Source organism: Antechinus flavipes, chromosome 1 (genome assembly GCF_016432865.1).
Source record: "Antechinus flavipes isolate AdamAnt ecotype Samford, QLD, Australia chromosome 1, AdamAnt_v2, whole genome shotgun sequence".
Classification (NCBI taxonomy): Eukaryota; Metazoa; Chordata; class Mammalia; order Dasyuromorphia; family Dasyuridae; genus Antechinus; species Antechinus flavipes.
In genome coordinates this window covers 62,933,547-62,960,998 of record NC_067398.1, presented here as the reverse complement: position 1 = coordinate 62,960,998, position 27,452 = coordinate 62,933,547, and the positions used below count along the sequence as shown (strand labels likewise).

General features: G+C 36.1%; 1 protein-coding gene across 2 annotated transcripts in view; it reads right to left on the bottom strand.

The window, feature by feature from the left end:
• Nucleotides 1-27,452, bottom strand: part of XYLB (xylulokinase) — a 228,626-nt gene that overhangs the window by 91,492 nt on the left and 109,682 nt on the right. Inside the window, exons 14-15 of one of the 2 annotated variants that reach the window (XM_051983961.1) lie at nucleotides 24,009-24,082; nucleotides 21,750-21,846 (exon numbers count right to left, since the gene is read on the bottom strand). The exons of the other annotated variant lie outside the window; for it this stretch is intronic. Of the exons in view, the coding sequence (XP_051839921.1) occupies nucleotides 21,750-21,846; nucleotides 24,009-24,082 (171 nt within the window). The remainder of the gene's footprint in view (nucleotides 1-21,749; nucleotides 21,847-24,008; nucleotides 24,083-27,452) is intronic. 2 annotated transcript variants of the gene reach the window in all.

Below are 27,452 nucleotides of genomic sequence, written 5' to 3'. Positions count from 1 at the left end.
CTTATTTAATTAACTGTTTTTAATGTATAAAAGTCCTGTATTAAAAGTCCAGGCGTAAGCTGAGGAGTTCTGGTCCTGCTTTGTTAGGCACTTGGCATCTATTACTTAATAAACCAACGTGCTCAGAAGATCAAATCTTTGTTTCCTCAGTCATTTCATCGTTTGCCCGCCACATAAGCAAATACAGAAGGTATAAAAATAAATACAAAACAACGAGAGAAAGGGAAAATAGCACAAGTAAATGGGGGAATGAGAAAAGACAGACAGGGCTGTCTGAGCTGAGCCTTCCAAGAGTCAAAGGTAAAAGGGGAGTATTTAGAGACTATTTAGAGTGGAAGAGGTGGGACAGCTAGGTTTGCACTCTGTGTGTGTGTGTGTGTGTGTGTGTGTGTGAGTGTGTGTACAAAGAGTAGAAGAGATTAGGGAGGACTTTTTGGAAGAGGCAGACTCTGAACTGTATTTTAAATAATAGGTATAATAAAGGAATAGAGTTGGTGGGAGGGCCCTTCAGGTAGGAGGAGCTCCCTAAGCCAAGGTGCAAAAGTGAGAAAGCATAGATTACCTATGGAGAAGTGATGGCCGTGGGACAGGAAGGCAAGCCTTTGAATGCCAAGCTAAGGAGTTTGGACTTCATTTCTTAGGCACTAGGGAGTTATTGAGGGTTACTGAGTAGCTCATGATGAGTGACACTGGAGCATCTGCTGTACGTCAAAGCAAATCATCATAACAGATCAGTTTGCTACTTGCTAGTCATGGTCCAGAGGATCCTTGGGCACTACATTAGAGTCTGGAACCTATTCAGTGGAGCTAGATTTAGTTCATATTTCTCTGGGCCATCACTCAATAGATTAGAAGCAGCAGCCTAGGTCCAAATCCATAACTTCAAACTTCAAGGAATCTACCTAAGGAGAAGTGAGAGCTTATTCTTGTAGAGGTCAGAGGCAGAGGAGATATCCTGTCTAGATATCAGGGAATTTTAAGATGAAGATTAATCTGTAATATCATATACAGATACCCTAACATGTAACTGACAGTGAGGGGTAAGGAGAGGGAGGGATAGAGAGACAGAGAAAGAGAGAAAGGGACACACAGAGACAGAGCGGAGGAAAAGAGGAAGAGCGGGAAGAATGGAGAGAGAGAGCTGACCCTTTTAAAGAAGTATTTACATTCTTACCTCCACTACATTGATTCCATTGTTGTTCTTTTTTCCAAAACTCAGCTCAAATACTACCTTCCCTGCTGTTCTCTCCATTCCCCCCCAGCTGCCAATCCCCTCTTTCCCCAAACTGCCTTGCATTCATTTTGTTTATATTTTATACATGAGAAGCAGCATGATGCAGTGGATAGAGAGCTGGCCACAGAGTGAGGAAGACTGTTGGGCTTCATCTATGGGAACCCAGGCAAGTCTCAACTTCCAGTGCCCTAGGCAACTTTCTAAAATGATAAGCTGCAGAGAAGGTGATGACATCCATTGATGGAATATTTCCTCATTTAGAGAGTTCCTCATGTCAATTAAATCATAGATCTTGTTAGCCTTACATTCTGTAGATACTTCCATATGTGGCCATATATATGTACTTATTTATTGTCTACTTATCTGGTAACATTCAATATGTACTTATATATTGTTTCTTCATAGGCTATAAGCTCACTGAGAGCATTCTTTCTTTTTTTCTTCCTCCCTCCATCCTTCCATCTCTCCCCACCTCCCTCTCTCCCTCCTCTTTGTTCCTTCTTTCTTTCCTTCCTTCCTTTTTTTCTTTCCTTCCTTCCTTCCTTCTTACTTTCCTTTCTTCTTTCCTTCCTTTCTTCTTTCCTTTCTTCCTTCCTTCCTTCCTTCTTTCCTTCCTTCCTTCTTTCTTTCCTTCCTTCCTTCTTTTCTTCCTTCTTCCCTCCCTTCCTCTCGCTCTTTCTTTTTTTCTTTCTTTCTTCCTTCCTTCCTTCCTTCCTCCCTCCCCCTCTTCTTCTCCCTTCTTCCCTCCCTCTCTTCTTTCTTTTTCTTTTTATATCTAGCACCAAGCCCAGTGCCTAGCACATAGAGTAGATGTTTAATAAATGTGCACCATTTGATTTCTCAAATCTTTTTTATGTTTCTCATATTGAAATCACAAGTAGACTCACCAAAAGCACTTATAATGGTAATATGGAAAAGTCTAAGGACCCTTTCTTAGAATAATATTTTTGACACAAAAAATAAGATACCTAGGATCACAAAGGAAACAAATTACATTGAGAATTCCTGGACACTGTTAAGCACTCCTGAATCAGTCTATTATGCTTGGCTTCAGAACACAGAGCTAGGACCACTGGGTAGCAATTAAGGAGAAGCACATTTTGGCTCAGTATAAGAAAGAAAACTGACTAATGTCACAATAACTACCAAGCCATAAACCTACTTTCTCGTCTATATAAGAACATATATAAAATGTTATCCTTAATAACAGCTAAGAATTATACATCATGTGATACATAGAGATAATAAAGTAAATGTTAGAAGAATTCTGTCTATGCTGTCGTGTGAAAAAGCAAAACAATAATATGTCAGTGAGCGAGAAAAGAAAAGAAACGCGAGTATTAGGGAAAAAACAAACATAACAACTTGGTTTATACCAAAAGGCCAAGAGAATGTTCATTGACTATATTGACATTATACTGGATGAAAAGGTGAGAAGGAAATGGGCAGCTTTTGTTGTAAGTCACTGTCCACAGCAGGTCACATCTTCATGGTCTAACAACTGACTAAAAGGTAGAGAGATCATAAAATGTCATTACATTTACTGTTTGTTGACTATAAAGAAACATTAGCCTCTCTAGAGCAAAGTTTCTAATTTTGAGAGTTCTCCTTTGGGAAAAAAAAATTGTCTCCTGCCTATTTGTTAGAATCACTTGAAAATTTTTAATAAATGCAACCAGAGAAATAAATTGGACCAATGATCTTCTTGTTATTATTTCAGATATAAACCAGCACATATGTTTACCAAAGGTGTTGACTATTATCATGGAAGATACCCTGTATAGCATTCAAAGCAGAAGAGGAATTCCCTATAAATAGCAAAGTTTTTCTATATATTCCTGTTTCTGGATGACATGTGCTAATTGCATCAATCATGAGTATATTTAGCCTTTCAATCCATATAGGAAGAAACATTCAAAAGTGGATGAAAAATGTATGTTTCTCAGATTATGACATACAATGAGATGGATAATCTATTGAGGTAGTCCATCATTCAGCACATCTAACTTGGACAGGCTTTGCAGATAACAAAAATCTGGGCCCAGAACTGAATATGAAAAGGAAATTGGGATGAATGATATTTGGGAAATCATACAATGCTTGCACTGATCTGAATTGTGGAACTGTACTACATGGGCCTTTACTCCTCTGAATCACAAATGTAGACATGCACACATATATACACATACATATACATATATATATACACATGCAGGTAGAGAGAGGTGGAAGAAGGAGAAAGGAAGGAAGAGGGTGAAGAAGAAAAAAATGAAAAATAGAAGGGAAAGGAGAAAGAATTCTTTTTCACTGTTTATTATATGCTAGGAACTGTCTAACTTTACAGTTACCAAATAAAAACAAATAATATAATTTCTAGCCTCAAAAAGCTTTTTATTCTGAAAAGAGAAGATGATTTATAAAAGGATGCAGGAAAGGGTGAGCTATGTAGTGTTGTCATGATGTGGAGATAGCCAAGAAGAGATCAGGAGGCCTAATTCTAGGCAAGATAAGATGTAAGTTCACCTATCAGTTGTTTTGAAGGGGAGTGTTCAACTTTATAGAGGGAGGAGATACGGTGACATCCAGAGAACAGGCAGCATCATAAGGGGATGGCCAGTGGTCTCCAAGGTCCCCTCATGGCTCTAATACTATCTTACTATATACTAATATATTAATATAATATATTAATCACAATTATAATATAATAAATATATTATTATATCAATTAATATTATTAAGATAATTATACAGAAGGATATTATAATACATAAAATACATTAGTACTTTTTCAGTGGTGCTATAAGTCATGGACCATTACAATAGCAAAGAGCCAGAATTGCAGGCTCTTCAAAGAGTAATGGGTAAAAACATGAAGGAAATAAGAAGGCAGTATCATACTACTGATAATGATTTGCATTCAAGAAGAGACATAAAAGAACCCATGATATGCATTACTAGAAAAGTTGTAGTTAGTAAGAGATAACAGATAAATAGTATGAATGTTGTTCTGGCATGCACAAAATATTTTTTAAAAGATTTAGAGTAAGTCCACCAGCATGTTGGAGAGATCCTCTATGAAAGATTTATGGAAATATCATGAATTAAAGCAATCCTGAGAGATAACCTTATTGATCATATTGGTAAGAATAAAAGATGCCAGAGAGCATCATTACAGAGGTGCTGTGGAAAAACAGGCACATTGATGCATTATAGATAGAAGGGAATGATTTGGAATTATATTTTTAAAATTATTAACCTGTATATATCTTTTATTTTATGATATTTATTATGTCACAATGAGGTAAGGCATCAGATAGAGCATTACACCTGAAATCAGGAAAATCTGTTTTTAATTCTGCTCTCAGTTTCTTAGGAGATGGGACACCCTGGTCAAGTCATCTAAGTTCTGCGAGCCTCAGTTTCCTAATCTGTAAAACAGGGATAAATAATTGTACCTATCTCTCAGGGTTATTGTGAGACCGAGCGAGTATTTATAAAGTATTTTGCAAATCTTAAAGCACTATGTAAAGACTAGCCATCTTTTATGACAGCACTCCTAGATATGTGCCCCAAATAGGTCAGAAAGTAAAAGGTCCCATATGTACAAAAGTAATTATAGCTATATTTTTTTATGGTTGTGAACAATTAGAAGGAAAATGAATAACCAGTGATTGGGAAATGGCCATATGAACTGTGGGAAATGAATGTAATTAATATTATTATGTTGTTTAAAAATTACAAATATAAAGGACTTAAAGAACCTTGGGGAGAAAAATATAAAAACATTCAAAATGTAGTAACTAAAATCAGGAGATAATTTACATGAAAATAAAGGGGAAAAAAAGCACTGTGATTAGTGAATTGTAATCAGTGCAGTGACCAACAGTGACATCCCAGGGCTGATGGTAAAATATATCTCTTGCCCCTCAGTAGAAAGGTGAAAAATTGCAGCTGTGGAACGAGGCATATGTTTTCAGATGTGGTCAATGAAGGTTTTAACTTAATCATACTTATTTGTTTAAAAAAAGTTCTATTTCTGGAGTCACTGGAAAAAGGGATTTGATGTGAAAAAAAGGAGAAAAGAGCATCAACAAAGCATTTTTTAAATAAATTTCATCAAGGTTATGTGATGATCAATTCTGATGGATTTGGCTCTTTTCAACAATGAGGTGATTCAAGGCTATTCCAACAGACTTGTGGTGGAAAGTGCCATTCACATCCAGAGAGAAAACTATGGAAAATCATAGTATTTTCACTTTTTTTGTTGTTGTTTGTTTGCTTTTTTTTTCCTTTTTCAATTTTTTTCCTTTTGATCTGATTTTTCTTGCACAGCATGACTAATATGGAAATATGTTTAGAAGAATTGCAGAAATAAAAATAAACTTTAAAAAAGCAGCAGACAGCCCAGAACTGTCAAGGAGAAGACATGAGCGAGTAGTTGGGTTATGTGCTGCTGGAAGGATTAACTACACAGATGATCAAATGAAGGAAGAAAATTTCCTAACCGGAGTTGTCCTGCAAATGGAATAGAGTATCTCAGGCATAAGTGAGCTGCCCCATTCCAGAGGTCTTCACATGAAGGCTGGATGGTCCCTTTCAGGAAAATTGTAGAATAGATTTCTGTTCAGGTGTGGTAGGACTAGATCATCTAATTCAGAGCCTATGACTTTAACCCAGTTAGTAAGTGGCCAAGTTTACATTTAGTTGGAGTTTTTCTAGCCCTGCTTGTTCAACAGAGTATTTAATCTAATATACTACATTTAATGAAGAGTCAAGAACTTGTACTAGGAATAACAGCTATAATGGGTATTTGTTCCACCCCACTAACCAACAACATATCAATAAAAACAGTATCTAAAATGGATTGGGGGTTTGCCTCATTTGCATTTCTTAATTTAGTGTTTAGCTAATTTAACAATCGTAATGATTTAATCCAAATTAAAATCTGGAGTGAAATAAAACAATTTTAAAAAGTCATTAAAGATTTCATTAAGTTCCATGTAAATTAATATTAACTTTCTTAATGCTATTTTCAGGAAGTGTGGGTATGTGTGTGTGTTTCCCCTGAAACAAACATGGTTTCCTTTGTGCATTTAAGCTTCAGACAAGCCTTGTTAGATTTATTGGCATTACTTCAGGCAATTAATTAATATACATTAAAATTCTTTAGGAAAAAGGGCAAAGACCAGCGAAAATGGAGGGAGCTTTTTTTAAGTATCATATTCAATTGAGATAATTGGCCTTATATTCAAAGACCTTCACAATAGCAGTTGTCTTGAGATATGTTATCCATTAATTCATATTTTCAAAGCATTTGAAACACTGTTCTTAAATACTGTATGTATGGCCATATGTTAATTTACAAACTATAAATTAATCTATCTATCCATCTACCAATCAATCTAAATGTTATATAAAGTCTATGTACTAGTAAGTGGTTTAAGAAGCTGTAAATATTATAATAGGAGCAGGTAAGTGACACAGGAGTCAGGAAGACCTGAGTTCAAATTCTGTTCCAGACACCTACTAGATGGGTGACCCTGGACAAGTCACTTAATCTCTGTCTCAGTTTCCTCATCTGTAAATAATAATAATAATAGCACTTATATCGCAGAGTTATTGTGAGGATCAAATGAGTTAATAATTGGAAAGCACTTAGCACAGTGCCTGATACATGATAGATGCTACCTCTTAGTATAATTATCTTCATATAGAGAATTGAGATGAATGTATCATGCTCTTGAGTCTCCAAAAAAGTAGGAAGAGTTTAAATGAAGCCATCCATATTCTTTTTTCCAGATCCCTTTTTCCACTAATGACATCTCTTTGTTTAACGATTATCTGAATTTTAGAGGGTCATCTATGGCTGAGGATAAAAGAGTCAATTTACTTACCGGAATAAGAATTTAAATAATATAGGTTTAGGGGGGAGATTAATCTGGAGTTTGAGTTAAGAATCAGTCCGTGCATGTATACTTATTTTGTATTTAATTTATACTTTAACATATTTAATATGTATTGGTCATCCTGCCATCTAGGGGAGGGGGTGGGAGGAAGAAGGGGAAAAATTGGAAAGAAAGGTTTGGCAATTGTCAATGCTGTAAAATTACCCATGCATATAACTTGGAAATAAAAAGCTAATAAAAAAATTAAAAAAAAAAAAAAGAATCAGTCCATGACTAGTAGTTAGACTGTGGTTGAACATATATCAGATTGCTAGCTGTCTTGTGGAAAGGAGAGCTAAGGAAGGGAAGGAGAAAAAAATTTAGAACACAAAAGTCTTTCAAAAATGAATGTTGAAAACTACATGTATTTGGAAAAATAAAATACTATTTTAAAAAAGGAGTTAGGCTATGTCTAAGGTTAACAACCAGTTTGAAACTGGAGGTAGGAGGTCAGGCTGTGCCTGAAAATATGGATAAGAATCACTCTATAGCCAGGAAACAGCTTTACTCTGAAGGAAGTCAATAATATCTTTCTCATACTGGAAGTTGTTTCCCAACTTTCTTCTATTTACCAGAATTTGGTGCTCTGGCTCAAAAAAAATGAAATAGATTTCCTCACTTCAATAATCTCTCTCAGCTAGACTGAGATGCACATCTAAATCAGATCACCAGCATCAGAGGAACAGCTAACCCTGGTTCTCAGAGGGTAAAGCTAATTTCCTGTAGCTCAGGCAGCAGCTGACAATAATACACATCACCTGTGCTGTGTAAATGGTTATGTTCCTCAAAGACTTCTCTCACCCTTTAAGACTCAACTTCGCTCACTGATTCCTGTTGCGGTATAACTTTTGCCAAAAGTATAATGATTTGTTTTTTATTTTACTTTATTATTTTCCTATGAACAAGCACTTATTTTCTCTTCTTTCCACTTCCTACTTGCCATAAATTGAAAGAGAGACAGAAACAGAGAAACAGAGAGAGAGAGAGAGAGAGAGACAGAGAGAGACAGAGAGAGACAGAGAGAGACAGAGAGAGACAGAGAGAGAGACAGAGAGAGACAGAGAGAGAGAGAGACAGAGAGAGACAGAGATAGACAGACAGAGACAGAGAGAGACAGAGATAGAGACAGACAGAGACAGAGAGAGAGAGAGAGAAAGAGGGAGGGAGGGAGAGAGAGACAGACAGACAGACAGACAGACAGACAGAGAGACAGAGAGATGGAGACAGAGAGGGAGAGGAAGAGAAAGAGGGGGAGAGAGACAGAGACAGAGAGACAAAGACAGACAGAGAGACAGAGACAGAGACAGACAGAGAAAGACAGAAAGAGAGAGACAGAGACACAGAGACATACCTACAAAGAGAGACAGAGAGAGAGAGACATAGAGAAAGAGACATAGAGACACACACACACACACACACACAAACAGAGACAGAGAAAGAGACAGAGAGACACACACACAAAGACAGAAAGAGAGAGACAGAGAAAGAGACACAGACACACACACACACACACACACACACACACACATACACACATACAGAGACAGAGAGAGACATCCTTCATAACAGATTATAATCATTAAGTCAAATGAAGCTAATTCTCTCAATATCAAAGCCCCCAAATGTGTCTCATTCTGCACTTTTAGTCCATTATCTGTCTGACAGGAAATAGGTAATGTGCATTCCAATGTTTTTATTTAGCCATTCCCAATGAAGAGACATATTTTTGTATAGATGAGGCCCTTTTCTTCTTTCTTTGATTTCTTTGGGGTATAGGCCTAGTATTAATATTGCTGAATCAGACATGCACAATTCAGTACCTTTTTGAGCATAGTTTCAAACTGCTTTCTAGAATAACAAGAGCCATCCACCACTCACCCACAGCCCTTTCTTTTGTCATCTTTGCAAATTTTGATGAGGTGGAACTTTAGAAGTGCTTTAGTTCACATTTCTCTAATTAGTAGTGATATGGTTGGTTATTGATAACTTGGATTTCTTTCTTTAAAAACTACCTGTTTACATCCTTTGATCATTTATTTATTGGGTAATAGCAATTCTTATATTTTTTACATATTCTTATATATTTGCATGTGCTTTTTAATATATCTCAAATATCAAACCTTTATCAAGGTAAATTGTTGTAAAGATTTGTTCCCATTTACCTGTCTCCCTTCTCATTTTAAGTCATTGATTTTATGTGTATGCAAAAAAAATTAAATTTTATATAATCAAAATTGTCTATTTTTTATTGATCTTCTCTATTCTTTGTTTTTGAAGTCTTTCCCTATCCATCTATCATAAAAGTAATGTCCTCCTTGCTTCTCTAATTTGTTTACAATCTCACCTTTTATATTTAATTTATCTGTCCATTTAGAGTTTATCTTGATGTATAGTATGAAGTGTTGGTCTAGACTCAATTTCTGCCAGTCTGCTTTCCGCTTTTCCCAGTATATTTTGTCAAATATTAAGTTCTCATTCCAGTAATTGGAATCTTTAGATTTGTCAATCACTGCTACTGTGACTATTTGCTTCTGTAGGTCGTGTGCCTGGTTTGTCCCATTGATCAGCCATTCTATTTATTAAACTAGTGCTGTCATTTTGATAATTATATGTGGACTTTATTTTTCTTGTAATGGAGTGTCAGTTATCACTGGAAATGAGGAATTTGATTCTAATATCAATCAAATCAATAACATTATTAATGATAATCTGAAAAATAATCAAAAGAATAACAATAGTGCACCTCCTATAGAGCTTGAGATATTCTAAAGGATGACCAAAATGGTGGGCTACAATTTGCTTTTAATTTTAAAAGTGGTCTTATAGAATTTTATGTGCCCCAAATCTACTCACTCACCTAATGTCCTTATTTCTGTTGAGCTTATCAGCACTTTTCCAACTATTAAAGTTAAAAATCCTAGTGTCCTCAGTGTCTCTTGCCAAGCCCTAATTCTCTACATCCATCTGCTATCAAGCTTGTTAATCTACAATTCTCATATCCATCTTCTTTTATACAAATACATAGACTCCATTCTAGTTTAAGCCTCCATCAGCAAAAGCCAGCAACATGAGGCCTTTCTTAATCCCTCTCCTCAGGAAATGGTGCTTTCTCCCTCTTAAAATTACTTTAGATAGATAATGTTGCTTTCCCTAGAACAGAAACTCCTTGAGGGTGGAGACTATTTCATTTTTGTTTTTATAACCCCAATTCCTCCAATATAAGCAGACCTTCCTATGGCAAACTTTGGGGAATGCATGGATAAGAGTTGCACAAGATGAACAGAAATTAATGGTTATAATATGCATTGTTGGAGGGAGCTCATTAGCCAATGAGATCACAGATATGTGTGTGTGTGTGTGTGTGTGTGTGTGTGTGTGTGTGTAACTCCAGTGTCTTATAACACAATATCTGAATAATTAAATAATCTATAATTTTATCACAATATAGAACTTCTGGTATGTAAACTCCCTCCACCAAAAGGAGTCAGTTTGAGATCCTGAGAGGTTGAGTTACCTAGGCTCACATATGTAATAAATGTCAGAGCTGGGATGTGAACCCAGGTTTTCCTGACTATAAGCCCAGAACCCTTACCATTATACCATGTTGCCTCTTTTGCAAAGAGAAGGGGATAAAAATATTGAATTGAAGTGAGCATCCAAATGTCGGGGTAAATAAACATCTGAATTCCATTCAAACTCAGTCACGGAAAATCGTCCATTGTCTAAATGCAGAAATCACATGCTGTAAATACTTTGACTTCTGCTGGTTATGCAGGAAATGCGATTGTTCAGTCAGTGACAGCATTTTATCAACATGTCAGGAAAGAGGCTGACAATGCATCTTCTATATTTTTTTTATTAAACCTTTTTCCCCATTGTCTTCTTGTTTAGTTTCTCCAGCACAGGTAAGAGAACAAGATAGGGAGGGGAGACAAGGATGTGGAGAGAAAAAAAAAACAAAAACAAAAACAACCCGGCTATTTCAGCCAAGGAATTCTCTCACTTGCAGACAATTTCATGAAATAAGATCACTGTCTTCCTTAAGGTCCAGACCTGTGGTTTCATCTATTCTGGGTATTCACTATGAAACTCCCACTCTACCAACGTAGATGAACAGCTGTTCTGTAAGTTAGAGTCTTAGAATAGGCACGTGAGGTTAAATGTCTTGTTGGGGATCCCACGGCCAATATGTGACTGGACTGGGATGCAGATCTTCCTGACTCCAGGTGAGTTCATTAGATCTATTTTACAATGCTGTCAGGACACTATGTGGATATGATTTAGTTGTTTCCACATAGTTTACTAGGAAACTATCTCTGTTCCCAGTCCGTGATAATCTGCAACCCCCTTGATGTAAAATGTGTTGACTTTGGAGTCAACCTCTATGACTTTGAATAAATTGTTTAACCCCTCTGCACCTGTTTCCTCATATGAAAATGAGAACAATAGACAAGATGGCTTTCTAGAGTCTCTTTCATCTTTAAAAGTCTCTATGATTCATTGGAGTTATGTTAGAAAATAAATACAATAACCTCCCCTAATTCTGCCTCTTGGGTATTATCCTGTTAATAAACTCTGGCCTAAGTCTTTGTTGTGATGATAAATTTCCATTAATTTAATTTGCAGCTCCAGGTTTCCCTCCTTTTAAATGGATTCAACAAACATTTTTAAACAAAAATAAACTGTATACACAAAAAGCCTTTTTTTAAAGAGGCTATAATAGATTAGGCACTGGAAATATAAAAGCAAAATCACCCCAAGCTTCTAGGTGCTCACTTTCTCTGGTAAATGAATGCATTTTCCATATTCAGAGCATCAAAATCAAGCAACTTTCAAGATGGCAACATGTGAAATTGCAATTTAGCTCCATCAGACACTGTCAACACCCAGAAATGCATTTACTGTTAAAGAAAAAGATGGTGGCTCAATTATTTGAGTTGCTGAGTTTAGATCTTTTTGAGCATCGATTTTTTTCAGGAATTAGGGAAATCCTTCCATTGCAAGCTTGGTAAACTGGAGGAGACTGATCTTAAGAAGGGAAAGGGCAGTAAAGTGTAGGAAGGAAACATCCTCCCTTCCAGTTCCCACTCCTTAGGTGAGACAACTCTCAGTAGTCACAAAGTTTCTGCTATTTCTACTGTCTTGACTGCCACAGCACAAACCACTGGTTTAACATCTTTCTCGTCTATCTCTTCTTTAGTGGAAAATGGAGAAAGTAAAACATGTCCTATATCCTATATCAATTTTGTTGTAGCATTTTGTACCTGAATGAGCCCAGAGTTGAAAGGCCGCTCCAAGTTGCAGGGAGTAGACAAGGAAGTCAACCACCAGGAGGCTGCAGACAATGTTACTATATAAGCATCCAGCCTAAAGGTTTGATTAAGGGGGTCACTTCCAGTCAAACATAGATCCTAAATCCCAATAAGATGCTCAAAGAATTCTATAAAAGACAAGATTTTCAAACAGGCTTAATTTTCTTTTTGTTTTCTTTTTCTTTCTTTCTTATAGTGGAATACTTTGGAACAGCTTCAGAAATGCTTTTGCAAGCAATAAGAGTTGTTTATTCGAATTTTATAAAATGATATTAATTTCCTTAATTGTATTATCAAGTAGTTGAAAATATGGAAGAATATTAATTACTACATTTGTTCATTCACTATGCCTTACAGGAAAGCTCCTGGGGGAAAGCATTCAAAAAGGATAAAACCAAATCTCCCCAACTCACTGAAATGTGCTCTGGATTTGGAACTATGGACTTTGCTAAACATACCCTAGTACATTTTCTATGGGCAGGGGAAAACTGAGAGTAATGTAAGGGTGGGGTTGATTGAGTAAATTGATCTAATCATGTCGCCCTACTTATAGAAAGTGAGGAAATGCTAGCACTGGTGCCTTCACCAGGAGGAAATTTGTCTTGATTAAATCAAATCGATCAAAATCATTCCAACAAGGTAGAGAAAAGCCTTGGTGAGCCATTAGATGAACTAAAAAGAAACTGAATAGGAGGAGTGTTTGGATAGTCCAAAGAATCTTGGGGTCATGCTTTAGGATTCATCTATAAAATATTAAGTCAGTTGAGAACTGAGATTATTCAAGGCATTTGAAATCCAGAGAGCAGTGAACCAGGAGAGAATGTTGTAGCTAAGACCAGGACCTTATCAGCTTTGGAGGTCAGCACACCTTCTTATTATTAGTGTCCAAGCATCCTTCCTCAAGGATAGCAGCAGTTGGAGACAACGTTGATATCAGCAATCAAGAATAGACTGGGCATAGATTGAGAGATCTCCTAAGATTCCTGACAAATATGCACCATTCCCAAGTGCATCTTCTTGAACTCCTCAAAAAAAGATAGAACTTTCAGCAACCAGGTCAACTGCCCTTTGCCATATGTACTCCCTAAACTTGAGCCCTCTGTCCCTTGATTCTATCTATACTTATAGGATACTGGGTCATAGACTTGAAAGAGGAAGGATATTTTATATCAGCTGTTTTTATTGTAAATATCAAGCATGTAGCATTATGTCGGGCACTAAAAATGAGAGAGAAAGTAGGAATAAGCACCTCAGAGCATATGACATGCTACTAAATTATAAATTAGCTAAGAACCAGATTGTGTCTTCCTCATCCTTTTATCCTTGACAGGATTTTCATATAATAGTCGCAAATATATCTGGGGATATTAAAAGATTCTTTTTTTTTCTGAAGAATCAGAGGCAGGGGTCCTCAAACTTTTTAAATAGGGGGCCAGTTCACTGTCCCTCAGACTGTTGGAGGGCCGGACTAGAGTAAAAACAAAAACTTTGTTTTGTGGGCCTTTAAATAAAGAAACTTCATAGCCCTGGGTGAGGGGGATAATCGTCCTCAGCTGCTGCATCTGGCCCCTGGTGTAGGGTGAAGAACTTAGATGGAATAAAGTGTTGCACTTGGAAATAGGGAGGAATTGAGTTCAAATCCTGCCTCAAACATTTACTAGCAATATGACTGAGCTACTTCTGCTCCTTTCCCTCATGTGGCAGTTTGATGACTCAGTGGATAGAGCTTGGAATCAGAAGACTCATCTTCATGAGTTCAAATCTAGTTTCAGACACTTACAAGCTGTTTGAGTCTGAGGTAATCACTTTATCTCATTTGCCTCAATTTCCTCATCTGTGATATAAGATGGAGAAGGAAATGGCAAACCCTTCCAATATGTTTGCCAAGAAAACCTTAAAAAGTCAGAAATGACTGAACAACTATAACAACTCTATTTTTCATCAGTAAAATAGGAATAACAACAGCATTTATCTTTCAGGGGTGTTATGAAGATTAAATAAGATCACACTCATAAAGTACTATCTAAATGACAGAAATTACTATGATTATTTTATTTTACAACAGTAATCAAACAAAAAACTAAGATTCATTTTCCTGAATTTTGTTTTACCTACAACTTACATGTATATTCCATAAAGTTTCATATCTTAAAATACGAATTCTTATTTATTTACTAGAGCAAAACCATCAGACACAGAGTAGGTTCTCATGTAGTGTTTAAACAACATCCATACCCTTAGCAACACATGCTGAGAGCCCAGCTTGTAGTCAGCACAACATTTTAGTATTGATTTTCTTTGAAAAATTTAAATCCCTCTTGGGGGTGGGGAAGAATCATCCACTTAATCTGTAGGCAGTCAAGGAATTGCACCCTAAACCTCTCTGCTGCCAGAAATGGAAAACCCAGTAGTGCTTTTCAAGATACATGACCCCCTTCTGCAATGTGAATTGCAATAAAACAGACTAATCCAGTTCACACTGAGAATGCCGTGCATGCAAACATAATGCACGTTATTCTCCAACATATGCCTGGGGAACTGCACTACATAATCTTTCTTCATGCCTTGAAGAAACCTAAGGAGCAGAAGTCACCCTTTACACAGCTGGTCTGGCACCCGGTAGCCATAAGGGGAGGCTTACATTGATGGGATGCCTCTAGTCAGTGTCCAAAAGGAGTACTGAACCACACAGTGCTGGTAGCAAAAGCACAGCTTGAAAACTCAGCTCTTTTACTCAATGATCACCTCTTCAGCTCCTACTATGTACTCCGAGTTACTTAAGGCAATGCCCAAATCACAGAGCCTTTTGCATAATCAGAAACTGATTACAGCCAGGCTTAGGTCTGGAAAACAGAGCAGTGAGATCTGTAAAGCACTATACAACCAAACCCTGGGATTAAGGCTGCCTTTGCAATGTCAAAAAATAAGTCCATCAAATTTCTTCCTGATCTAGCAAATGATACACCAAGAAATTAACAGGAAGCCAAAATCCAATAAAAGAACCAGTAGTAAAACCCAGGTTTGCCATGCTTAGACACAAAAGGCCAACAAGCAAGAGGAATTAGAGGTTCCAAGACGGAGGAATACTAACATAATAGAGTACATTTAACAAGCATTTTAAAAAATGTTTTAATTATTTTATTAGTAACAAAAAAATTACATTATGTACTTATACCACACATAGGGTACTAAAATTACAGCTAGCAGTTTTTAAGTCACAAGGATTATTAGAAATGTCCTGGTAAAGTGAATTATTTTAACTTTGGCATCTTCATAAAATATTTTAAATTTGAGACCAAAACTTCTACCTATTATAAGATACTGGAGATAGGTCTTATTCTTCTACATTTTTATTTTCTTGAAATCTGCAGAACAACGTTGAGATAATCTGATATATTGGGAAGAAAACTGAATTTGGAATTGAGCACCTGAGTTCAAATCTCAGTTCTTAACAAGCATTTTTTAGCTACTCTGTCCAAGTACTATGCTAAACAATTTAACAAATATTGTCTTTTTTGATTCTCATAACAACCCTGAAATTTAGGTGTTATTATTACCCTCTTTCTAAGTTGAGGAGACTGAGGCAGACAGTTAAGTGATTTGCCGAGGATCACATAGCTAGCAAAAGTCTGTTGCAAAAAGATTTTCCTGACTTAGGTCCAATGTTCCATTCCTAATTACTTCTTGCTGGGACAGAATCCAGGAATGGATTATGGTTCTAGATAGAAACACCTCACTCAAAAGAAACAGGAAAGGTAAAGGGAGCAGAGATAGTTTTGTTTATTAAGAAGTTTATTAAGTATTTGTTTATTATTATATCATGGGTAGCTAAGATGGCACAGTGGACAGAGCATCAACCCCATATGAAGCACCTGAGTTCAAATCCAGCCTCAGACACTTAACATTCACTAGGTGTGTAGCCCCAGGCAATACACTTACCCCTAATTGCCTCTCAAAAAAAAGTATATTCATATGAAGAAGTCGAGGAACCAAAGGCAAAAAGTATGAAGCAGACTGTTTTGGTGAGGTTGGGAGAAAAAAAGGAAAAAAGAAGGGATTTTGTCACTGGTATAAATTACAGGCCATCTAGACAGAAAAAATGAAATATAGGAAAAGCTTTGAAAATAGAATACAAGCCTGACAGACATGAGATGGTAATGATAGATTTAAATTATCCAGATATCTGATAAAACACACACACACACACACACACACACACACACACACACACACATTCCTTTATTCCTCTCTCCCTCCCTCTCCCTGTCTCTCTGTCTCCCTCTCCCTGTGTCTCTGTCTCTGTCTCTGTGTCTCTCTCTCTCTCTCTCTCTCTCTCTCTCTCTCTCTCTCTCTCTCTCTCTCTTTCTTTCATCTACCCCCTTGCCAAAAGCAAAAGAAGATAATTAGTTCTGGACCTGTCTTCAAAAGATGGAGATACTTATGAGTAGGAAATTATTTCAAATTTGATTCTCACCACAGGGAGAAATTGCTTGTTGGAGTACATATAAAGGACTTGCTAGTGAAAAGTGACCACTTCATCCTAAAATTTATGATAGAAAAAGAGAAGAAATCTATTGAAATTCTGTCATGTATCCTAGACTTAGGCAAGCAAATTTCAAAGAGTTAAGAGGAATGATAAGAAGAATCCCATTACAGTAAAAGGATTCAGGAAAAATCAGCTCAAGAGAGACTGGACATGCTCAAGAATGAAATTCTGAAAACACAAAGGGAAAAGTTCCAAGGAGAAAGAAAAGTAGGACTTGTCTAAGAGACTGATGCGAATGCTCATGGAATACAACTACCAATTTAGATTATTAAAAAGAAATATATAGAAAATGTAAATGGTGCCAGAAAACAGAAGATGAATATAAGAGTATGGTATGGTCCTATGAAAATGTCAGGAATGCTAAAGAATGAGCTAAGACCATCAAGGGGGACTACGTACAATGAAAGAGGCTTAATTAAGTCATATTGGGAGGAAAAAGGAGGACCAAAGAAGGAATAGGACCTTAGCCTGAATTGATGAGTGTAGCTGACAAAAAACATACAGAGAATTTCTTTAATTTTTAAAAAGTTTTTTTTTTACAAGCATTTGTTATTTTTCCCTTCCTTGCTCTCTCCATCAAACAATTTTTAAAAAATATCTTTTTATTGACAAAACATATGCATGAGAAATTTTTCAACATTGACCCTTGCAAAAACTTCTGTTCCAACTTTCCCCCTCCTTCTCTCCACATCGCCCCCCCCCCAAGATGGCAAGTAGTCCCATAATGTTAAAGTATAGAACAATTTTTTTTTAAAACAATGAAAAACGAGGGCTTTTTTTTTTTTTTTTTTTTTTTTTTGTAAAGGGGAATCACTTTAGAAATGGTGAAACAAAAATGACCAACTGGAAGCTAATAGACAAGATAAATAAGATGCTAATAAGAAAGAATCTCACTGCCCTTGATGAATTCAAGTCACTTGGCCTAAGTGAACTACATGAAATAACTACTGGCTGATGAGATTGAAGAACTGCTGTTAGAGATATCTGAAATATCATGGAAAACAGAAGATCAGCGATGGGCAAATATCCTGATTTTCAATAAAAGGAAAAGCTGTAAGAACAGCTTACAAATTAGAACTCAGTGAGTTTCACCTTGATTCCTAGGGAAATTCTAGAGTACATCCTGGAAGAGATGGATAGTGGACATTGAAAAGGGGAAACTGATTATGTTGCTTCATCAAAAACAAGGTCTAGACTAATAAATGAGAGTTTTTGTTGTGTGACTACAGGTTACCTAGACTTAAGCAAATCTTTCAATAAAATATCTAATTTTATGTTTGTGGAGAAGATGGAGAGATATGGATAGACTATGGTCAGATGGATTCAGAACCAAATGAAGAATTTAGGAGGTCTTCTGGGGAGTGCCCCAGGGACCTAAACTTGTTTAATGTTTTCATCAATGACTTAGATAAAGGCAGAGAGTATGCTCATCAAATTTGCTGAGGATACAAAGAAACCAGATGTTGTGCTAAATGGATGGGTTGTTTGCAATGGCAGATCAATTCATCCCAAAACATAAAACTGGTACTTCAATAGAGATGCACAATGGAAGAGAAAACCCGCCTGCTGTAGGGCTTGGATGAGTCCAATGTGAACTGGGACTACTGTGAGCCACAGACGCCAAGCAGAAGAGCTGTTATGTTCCTTATGTTCCAACAAAAGGAGCAAAATGACCTTGGATGTTTACAATGCATGGAAATTCACGGCCATGAAAACATTTCAAGACTGTGCACAAGAACAGGAAAAGCATGTAATAAAATATATTTCTCTCTCCTCAGTAGAGAGGAGGGGCACTCTGAGGATAGTGTCGCATACATCAAGAGAGTCACTATATAGGTTGTTTTTGCTGAATTGCTTTTTTATTGTTACAAGGGAGGGTTCTATTCCAGATAGTAGGTGGGAGGAACTGGTTGGTAACCAGAAATGAATATGACATAAAAACTAAAGCTATCAATAAAACTTAGGGAAAAAAAAGATTATAAATAGGATAAAGGGTTGTTTTACCTGGAATGCCCACATTTATTTTCAACTGGTGGAAAAATAAACCAAGAAGATTTTTTTCCATTAGCAAAACTGATAAATTCTTTATTATTATTAAATATTTGTGTGGCATTCCATATTCTTAATGTGCCCTCTAAGAGGAATACTTGGCGCCAACTATATGAACTCTTCACAATGATCACATCAAACCAGAATCCAGGCTCTCTATTCTATATTTACTTATTATTTATGTATATATAGTTTTCCCCTTGGTAAAATGTACAATTATCCCTTTCACACCATAAGTTTCCCCATTATGGTTTTGATATATCACAGATTGGTATAAGAAATTAAATGGAAATTTGGGGGACATCTTGCGAAAGCTATAGATTATATATAAAGGTCAGAAGATGACATAGAAAAAGTTTAGAAACTCCAAAATATATAACATATATGTATAATATCAATATATTTTATTTTTAACAATTTAATAATTCAGACTATTTCTCTGGTTTTAAGAGAGGACCAAAAATTTACGTGGATTTTCCAGATCGCAGGGGCCCAGTGATTCTAACCACCACCAATATGGAAGGGATAACTGTATACTCCTTGAGGACAAGTAGTTATTCATGCTGAACATGGTAGGTGCTTAATTACTACTTGTTTAACTGGCTTGAACTGCTGTTTTTCAGAATATTGATGCATGGTGGCCTGAGGCATTATCTCTAAGACTGTGTTTATAGAAAAGATTAAATAGATCATTGACACATGTTACCAAAAAAAAAAAAAAAATCCATTGGAGACCATGCCAAACCTTTTCTGAATGACCTGAATTTTTGGTTCAGTATGTATTAGAACATGAGGAATCCTAGGATTTAAGCCAACTCTAGTTAGGCTTTGTCAATTGACTAATCAATTTTGAAAACCCCATCAATTTACTGTGGAAAAAAATCTTTGAAATGGTATGCTTTGATACTAACGGTTGATTTAATTTTCTCCTTTTTCCAAATGGCTTGCTTTTTGCAAAAATCAGTTTAACCAGCACTTAAGATGCTTGCTGAGCACTGTTTACTACTGATCATTGTCCAGTCTGGGACCTACAAATTGGCCCAAATGCACCTGGAGCAACACTAGCCCCTGATTTAATCTAAAGCCCGAAATCATCAAACCCAAAGAGACTAGCATGTGGTGACAATTTTCAATGAGGAATGTGTTCTTGGAGATTGCTAGGGTAAGTTGCCATTTTCTACCTGTTAAGGCTTTTCAGAAATCACAGAGATATATTTTGAGATGCTTTTAAAACATAGATTTGTTTGATCACTGTCTCTTGTGCTCTCAGGAGTTCAAAATGGATTCTTTACACTTTGGCTCAAAATCCAAAATCTTAAGTTTTAAATGACTGAAAATTGCTCTATTTTTAAAGCTCATTTCTGAAGATTAATATGAACACCTAAAACTTCAGTGCCCCTGCAATCTGGAAAATCCACATAAAATTTTTTGGTCCTCTCTTCATACCAGAGAAGAAGTCTGAATTATTATGACATTAAAAGAAAAAAGATATTTGTATTATATAATATTATACATATATTTTATGCATTTCTGAGTTTCTAAAATTTTTTCTATCCTTCTTTATTCCACTTAAAAGATATTATCATAAGAAAACAGCACAATTAATCAAAACTAAGATCATTAAATATATTTCTCTAGCCTTTTATTTTTTTTTCTCTAGCCTTTTATAACTAGCAAAAATCTAGAATGTGATTTAAACCCAGAACTCCCACCTCAAGATCAAGCTTCCTATCTCCCACATCATGCTTTAGATTAGTGAAATTGCACCTGTATATTCCATAATAACAGGTTCTTTCACAGATATTTATAGCCATTGCATTAAATTTCATCCTCCAAATTAAAAGGAAAAAAACTTGTTTTTAACCTTCTAAGAGTATCAGCAAGATTCACTTATTCCACAAAAGAAATATTTCCAAAATTGGGGGTGGTGGTGATATAACACAATTAGTTTGTTTTTGTTTTTTTTAGCTAAAGTTAATACAATTTCTTATCAGCTTGGAAGATAAGAATTCTGGAGTAACTTGGCTCTTTTTCTCTGTTGATTTGTCAGCTACATGCATATGGAAAAACAAAGTCATTTAAAGCAATAAACACATGAAATCTTAGGTTGCTTTTGATCATGTGTCCTTAACATCAAAAATATGATCTTATTTCACGGCACTCCTTTTCATGCATTTGTGCTCCAGATAAACTGGACTTCAAATTTTTTTCTGAACTTGATATTCCATCTCCCACTTCCATGCAATTGAACAAGTTTTTCTTCTAACTTACGATATGTAGCACCTATTCATCTCCACTTCACTGAATTCTTCTCTCTTTCAAGTCTTAACATAGGTACAATTTTCTCCATTAAGTCTTCCATGATCCTTCACACTCCACTCCAAAATTGTTATTATTTTCCCCCTTATCAAACTATTTTGTATGGTACATATTTGTGCATACGTTGTAGTTTACTCCCATCCCTACCACCAAAATGTAAAATCCATAAGTTCAGAAGATGACCCAGCTTATGAAGACTCTAGCCAATGAGATTTTTTTCATTATCTCTACAAAAGAAATAATTTCTTTTGTTTTCTATTCAAAAAAGTCAAATCAATAGTTGTTTCACAGGCTACTTTGTTATGTTATGAGCAGTCTCCTGAACCTTCCACACTCATACTTACCAACTCTATAGCCCAGCTTTTCAGCATGAATCCTTTTGGCCATGAACTGTCCTTCAATCAAAGCCCGAATCTCTATCTTTTTAGGAAAATTTGCTACCTGTATTAGAATAGAAATAAAAGAAATAAAGTTTCTCCTACCACTAAGTTGGTTTGAATTTTTAAAAACAAAGGTAACACAGTAAATATAGTTCTTCAGTCCATAATTGCCACCCAAGTTCACAACTTAGCCAAACACACTTATCCATCTTTCCCTCTGTTCTTCCCTTCCTCCCTTCCCTCCTCTCTCTCTCTCTCTTTCTCTCTCTGTTTTTCTCTTTCTCCCTCTCTCTTTCTCTCTCTCTCTCTCTTTCTCATCTCTCTGTCTCTCTCTGTCTCTCTCATCTCTCTCTGTCTCTGTCTCTCTCTGTCTCTGTCTCTCATCTCTCTGTCTCTCATCTTCTCTCTCTCTCTCTCTCTCACACACACACACACAATATTTTGGGGTACTAAACAGTAGTATATAACCCAAATTTATGGCAAACCCTCCAAACTGGTACATAAGAAAAAACTGCCAAATCCTCCAGCCCCAACAATTACTCTAAAAGTTGCCTCAGAAATAACATCTTTGTAAAAAATTAGAGGACAAAAATCTGACAAATGAGCAAATTTACACACAAATGTCTATCTTTTCATTATGAATAGTGATAACCAAATCTAATGTCTGTCCTTGAGGAGAAAATTGAATTAATCCAATTTACTTTCAAATATAGCTTTTTTAATTTGATAATTAAGGATTATAAAAATAACTTAAAGTATGAAATCTAATATAAGCAAATTGTTATATTTAGTACATATTCGGTACTAACATTTCGTATTTATTAGGCACATAAACATCTGTCAAGTCCCTGGGTACATACTGTCTTTTTCATAGCTTTTTATGTCAGTGACAGGGTGATGATCTCTGATTTAAAGAGTGCTTCCTCTATTGGTGGAGACTATAATCCATCCACATCTTGACTTTCAATATCTTCCTATAAATCCTCCATAAAGGATCCACCCATTATCCTACATCCGTCCTCCAGAGTTCTTTTGGAGAATATTGTGGATATCAGAGCAGGCATTTTGGCTGTGAATGTCTTAGGTCTCACTCCCACTGCATGAAAAGCCTGTCTCTTTTTTTCTGGTTATGCATTCCTAAGAAAGCTTATATACCACTTCTTAAAAGCAAGGCATCTTTGATTATGAAAATCCAATTCAATTTGGAAAGTATTTCTGACCATTTACTAAGTGCCTAGCATTGTGCTGAGGCCTGAATTGATGCAGAGAAAATTATAATTTGCTTTATAATTCAAGTTAAAATAATATTCCCTATTGCTTCCTTACCATGATATTTGGTGTCAGCTCATTCTCTTCCTTCCCTTTCTACCACAATCCTGGACTCAGCCCTAATATGTGAGCTTTTGCCTTATTTCAGCAGGGCCCAAGCCTTCATGCCATTGTCTCCCCATCTTTCCAACATTCTTTTATGTGTTGCTTCCCCCATTATATGAGAGCTCCTTGAGAACAGGGACTTTTCTTGCTCATATGTATGCCCAGAACTTGAAGAGTGCTAACAACTATTAAGGGCTTAATAAATGTATTATCTATCTAATTATCTATCCACCTCCTATCCTCCACCTATTTATCAATAGGGATATCCATACAACTATCTATCCATCTTTCTATCTTTCTATCCATTTATCTATCCTCTATCTACATCATCTATCTTTTGTTCATCTATACTTATCATTGATCTATCCTCTATATTATGTCTGTTCTATTTATATGTATCACCTAACTATATATATGTCCATTTATTCTCTCACTATATCATCTATCATGTATCTATTACCTATCTATATCTATCATTGACTAGTCTCTATATCTACAATCTATTATCTATCCCTTACCTATTTATATCTATCCTAAATCTATCAATATTTATTAGCTTCTATCTAATCATCTGTCTGTAATATATATCCTCCATTTTCTACCTCTATCATCTATTGCTCAATATCTATGTATTTGATATTTAAACATGCAACATTATATCTGATGATATAGAATTTTTGTTTAGGGAAAAAAAAAAACTTAAAATTACAGAAAATGGTTTGCAGAGACCTGGAAGCCTGTTGAAGCAGCAGAGCTTAATAGATAATTCAATCAAAATCAAACACATAATATTGTTAAGAATGATTTAGGGTAAGCGATGTTAGGAAAATTACAAACACCGGTCTGTACCTTCTGATTGTCTGCATTAAACCTGTGACGCCCTGTGGTCTCTGGAGTAATTTCCATCACATCAAAATAAAAACCTAAAACAGGTACAAGAAAAGACTAGTTTTTATATAGTCAAAAAAACATCAATCTCTTTGTGATCCTAGAAAAATGGCAAATTGGGACGGAACAGGAAAATGAAAATACATCTCTTTTCTTCTACATTATTACAAAGTTTGGCTTCCTCCAAATCATCTCGGTCATCAGGCTTCTCCCTTTTTTTTCCAATAACCTGACATCTGACCCCTGTGATTTGCTGATACATGGGCATTTTTTCTGGTATTTCTAGAAGGGCTCCATACACCCTTGGAAATCAAGTCTTGACATGAAATGAGATTCAAGAGAAGATATCCTCTTAAATTCAGGGTTACCTCTCTCCGTATAAAATGGTTTCAAGGACTCCTTGAGGGTACCAGTGAGTGGGGGAGGAGGAGGTTGTAGGGATGATGGTAGTAAATGTAAGGGATTGATAACAGGCTCATAGCTCCAAAATTAACAGAACCTTGCTGATTGCACAATTGAATAGTCTGGGGGAAAGAAAAAGAAAGACTTCCTGCCTTAACTATATAAGAAACACATACTGATACTCCTCTTCTTCCACAGGCCATCTGATTCACTAACATTCTCAGAAAATGCCAGGATTCCAAAGAAAGTCCTGATGTGGGATCCAAAAGATTTAATATGATCTCTCAGAGGTTATGATCTCTGTTAGACTGGAAAATCTAGTGATTTTGACTTTAAAAGAGATATCCAAACTCTCCCTGAGTTATTGGAAAAACTGTTCACATGATCCAATGGCGGCTATATTTAATGAGGTAGGGGCTGCTCAGCATGTAGCTGGTTTTGCTAGGCAAGATGCAGTGAAATCACTTTGGCCCGGCTCATGAAACAAGTCTGGTAGGAAAGCAAAAACTTTCACTGGCTCAGGAATTTTGAGATCGTTTCTTCACAAATCTATGTACATGTGCACACTCCTGCATATACACATACACATATACACAAACACACACATGCAGACACAGGAGAAAGACTGACACATTTCAGGTACTGTTCAGGGACTGTATCACTGCTTCCAAGTGATGCTTAAGATAGGACTTTGGGGCCTTCAGAGTTTCATATATTTTTCTGCAGTGACTTTAGTTAGATCTAAGACAACAATTGTGGTTTTCTGGTTCTCTAACACTCACTTCTGGGAGCCTTTCAATATCATAAGTAACCTTGTAGAATCAAGGCTTCTGTTTGGGAAGTCAGACAAGACTGTCTAGTCCACCTGAGGCCAATAATTAGTCAACCTTAAGGTGAGAAAAGAGCAACCTCCATCTGGAATTAAGAAGATCAGGTTTAAACCTTTATAGAGCTACAGATTCTCACAACAGCCTGGCGAAGCCTAAGAACCTATCTCAAAATCATGATTTAAATGCATACAATAAAAAAGGGAAAAGTTTCAAAGGAAGTCAAACATGCTGAATATACAATTCTCAAAATATTAAAATAAATTTATGGACCCCAGATTAAGAACAACAGTCACACCCAATCAGACAATAATTCTTTAGGTATGGCTAAATAACTCTTAAGCATTTATAACAGCCATTGTTCCCATGCCCCATGCCCCAAAGGGATCATGAAGACCAGAAAATCACAAGTCCCCAACATGAACAGACTATTTTTTCTCTAATCCTTTAGTCACAGAATAGAACATCGTAATTGTTCCTCAACAATGTTTTAACATCCTGGAAACCCAGAAAGTTAATGTGAGTAGAAACAGGCTGGTTTAGAGAAACTGCTCAAGTTATAAGCCAGAAAAAGTTCTGACAATAAACCAGCTGCACGAATGGTGAAATGTAGATGACTCTTTTTACATTTTCCATATTTAATAACTACCTCTAGCCAAAATGGTCTACTTAGCATTATCCAAACATGTAGTGCACATTCCATCATTCCCTTGTTTTCTGTCCTACCTCTGCCAGCTCCTCCTGGACTGTTCTGAAGTCCTTGTTAGCCCCAGCTCAAATGCTACCTCTTTCTTCTAAGAAGTCTTTCTTAAGCTACCCTGATCCCCATCTGAAGTCATCTCTCTCCCTTCTGAGATTCCTTCTTGTTTTATCTCTCTGATTAAACTTTCACATTTTACCTTATTTTGTAATTATTTTTGTCTATGTCTTCTATCCTTCACTAGAATGAAATCCCTATTCACACCACTCCCTAAGTAATGATTAGCAAACATCTAGAAAAAGAAGTGGGCTTCACAAAGAGTTATCATAGTTTCCTCAAGGACAGATCATGAGCTGATGTTGAGTGAAGTGACCAGAACCCAGAGAACACTGTACCTATTAGTAATAGCAAGACTGTCTGTAATGTGTGATGATCAGCAATACAGTGATTCAAGACAATTCCAATAGACCTGGGATGGAAAATACCATCTGCATCCAGAGAAAAAGCTATGGAGACTGAATGTGGATCAAAGCATACAATTTTCACTTTTTTGGGTCTCTTCTTTCTCATGACCTTTCCTTTTGTTTTAATTTTTCTCTCACAACATGACTACTAAGGGAATATGTTTAAAGTGATCATACACATATAACCTATATCAGATTGCTTGCTGTCTCGGGAGAAGAAGCGGGAAAGAAGGAAAGGAAAAAAAATTGGAGCGCAAGTCTAAAAAAAATTATTGTTGAAAATTATCTTTACAAGTAATTGGAAAAAATAAAATATTTTTTATCATGACAAACATATTTTTATAAGTGGGAAGAAAAAGAGCAAATTATGCCAGGCAAGCCATCATTTCCTTTTTTGATAGGGTCTTTAAAGTAGTGAATACAACTTAGATTTCATTAAGCATTCTTGTATTATCTTTGTGGATAAGATCAAGAAATATGGTCTGGGTAACAGTTAGAAGGTTGAGAAAAAAGACTCACTAGCTGATTGACTGACATTGGTAAGCTGCATAACATAGAAAGAAAGTAACTAAGATAATGAAAAGCTTCAAGATCATTCCTTAAGTAAATTGGTTAAAGTTACTGGAGGGAGAAGAGTGGTTAGCCTATAGAAGAGAAGGCTTAAGAGTTACCTGAAAGCCATCTTCAAGTATCCAAGGGGTTGACACATGGAAGAGAAAATTCAATTTGTTCTTTTTAGGGCTCAGAAACTAAACAATGAGTGAAAATTTCATACAGGAAGAATAAACGATGTATGGGAAAGATTTTATAACTACTGGAGCTATCCAAAAGTTGGAGGGGGGTGTCTATCTTGGGCAGTGGCAGATTCCATGTCATCAATAATTGCCTTACAAGATTGAAAAACCAATAGGGGATTTTGTGAATGCAATTCCTAATGAAATATGGATTGTACTAGAATGACTCCATCTTCTCTTGTAATTCTGGGTTTTCATGTATTGGGTTGTTTTGGTTT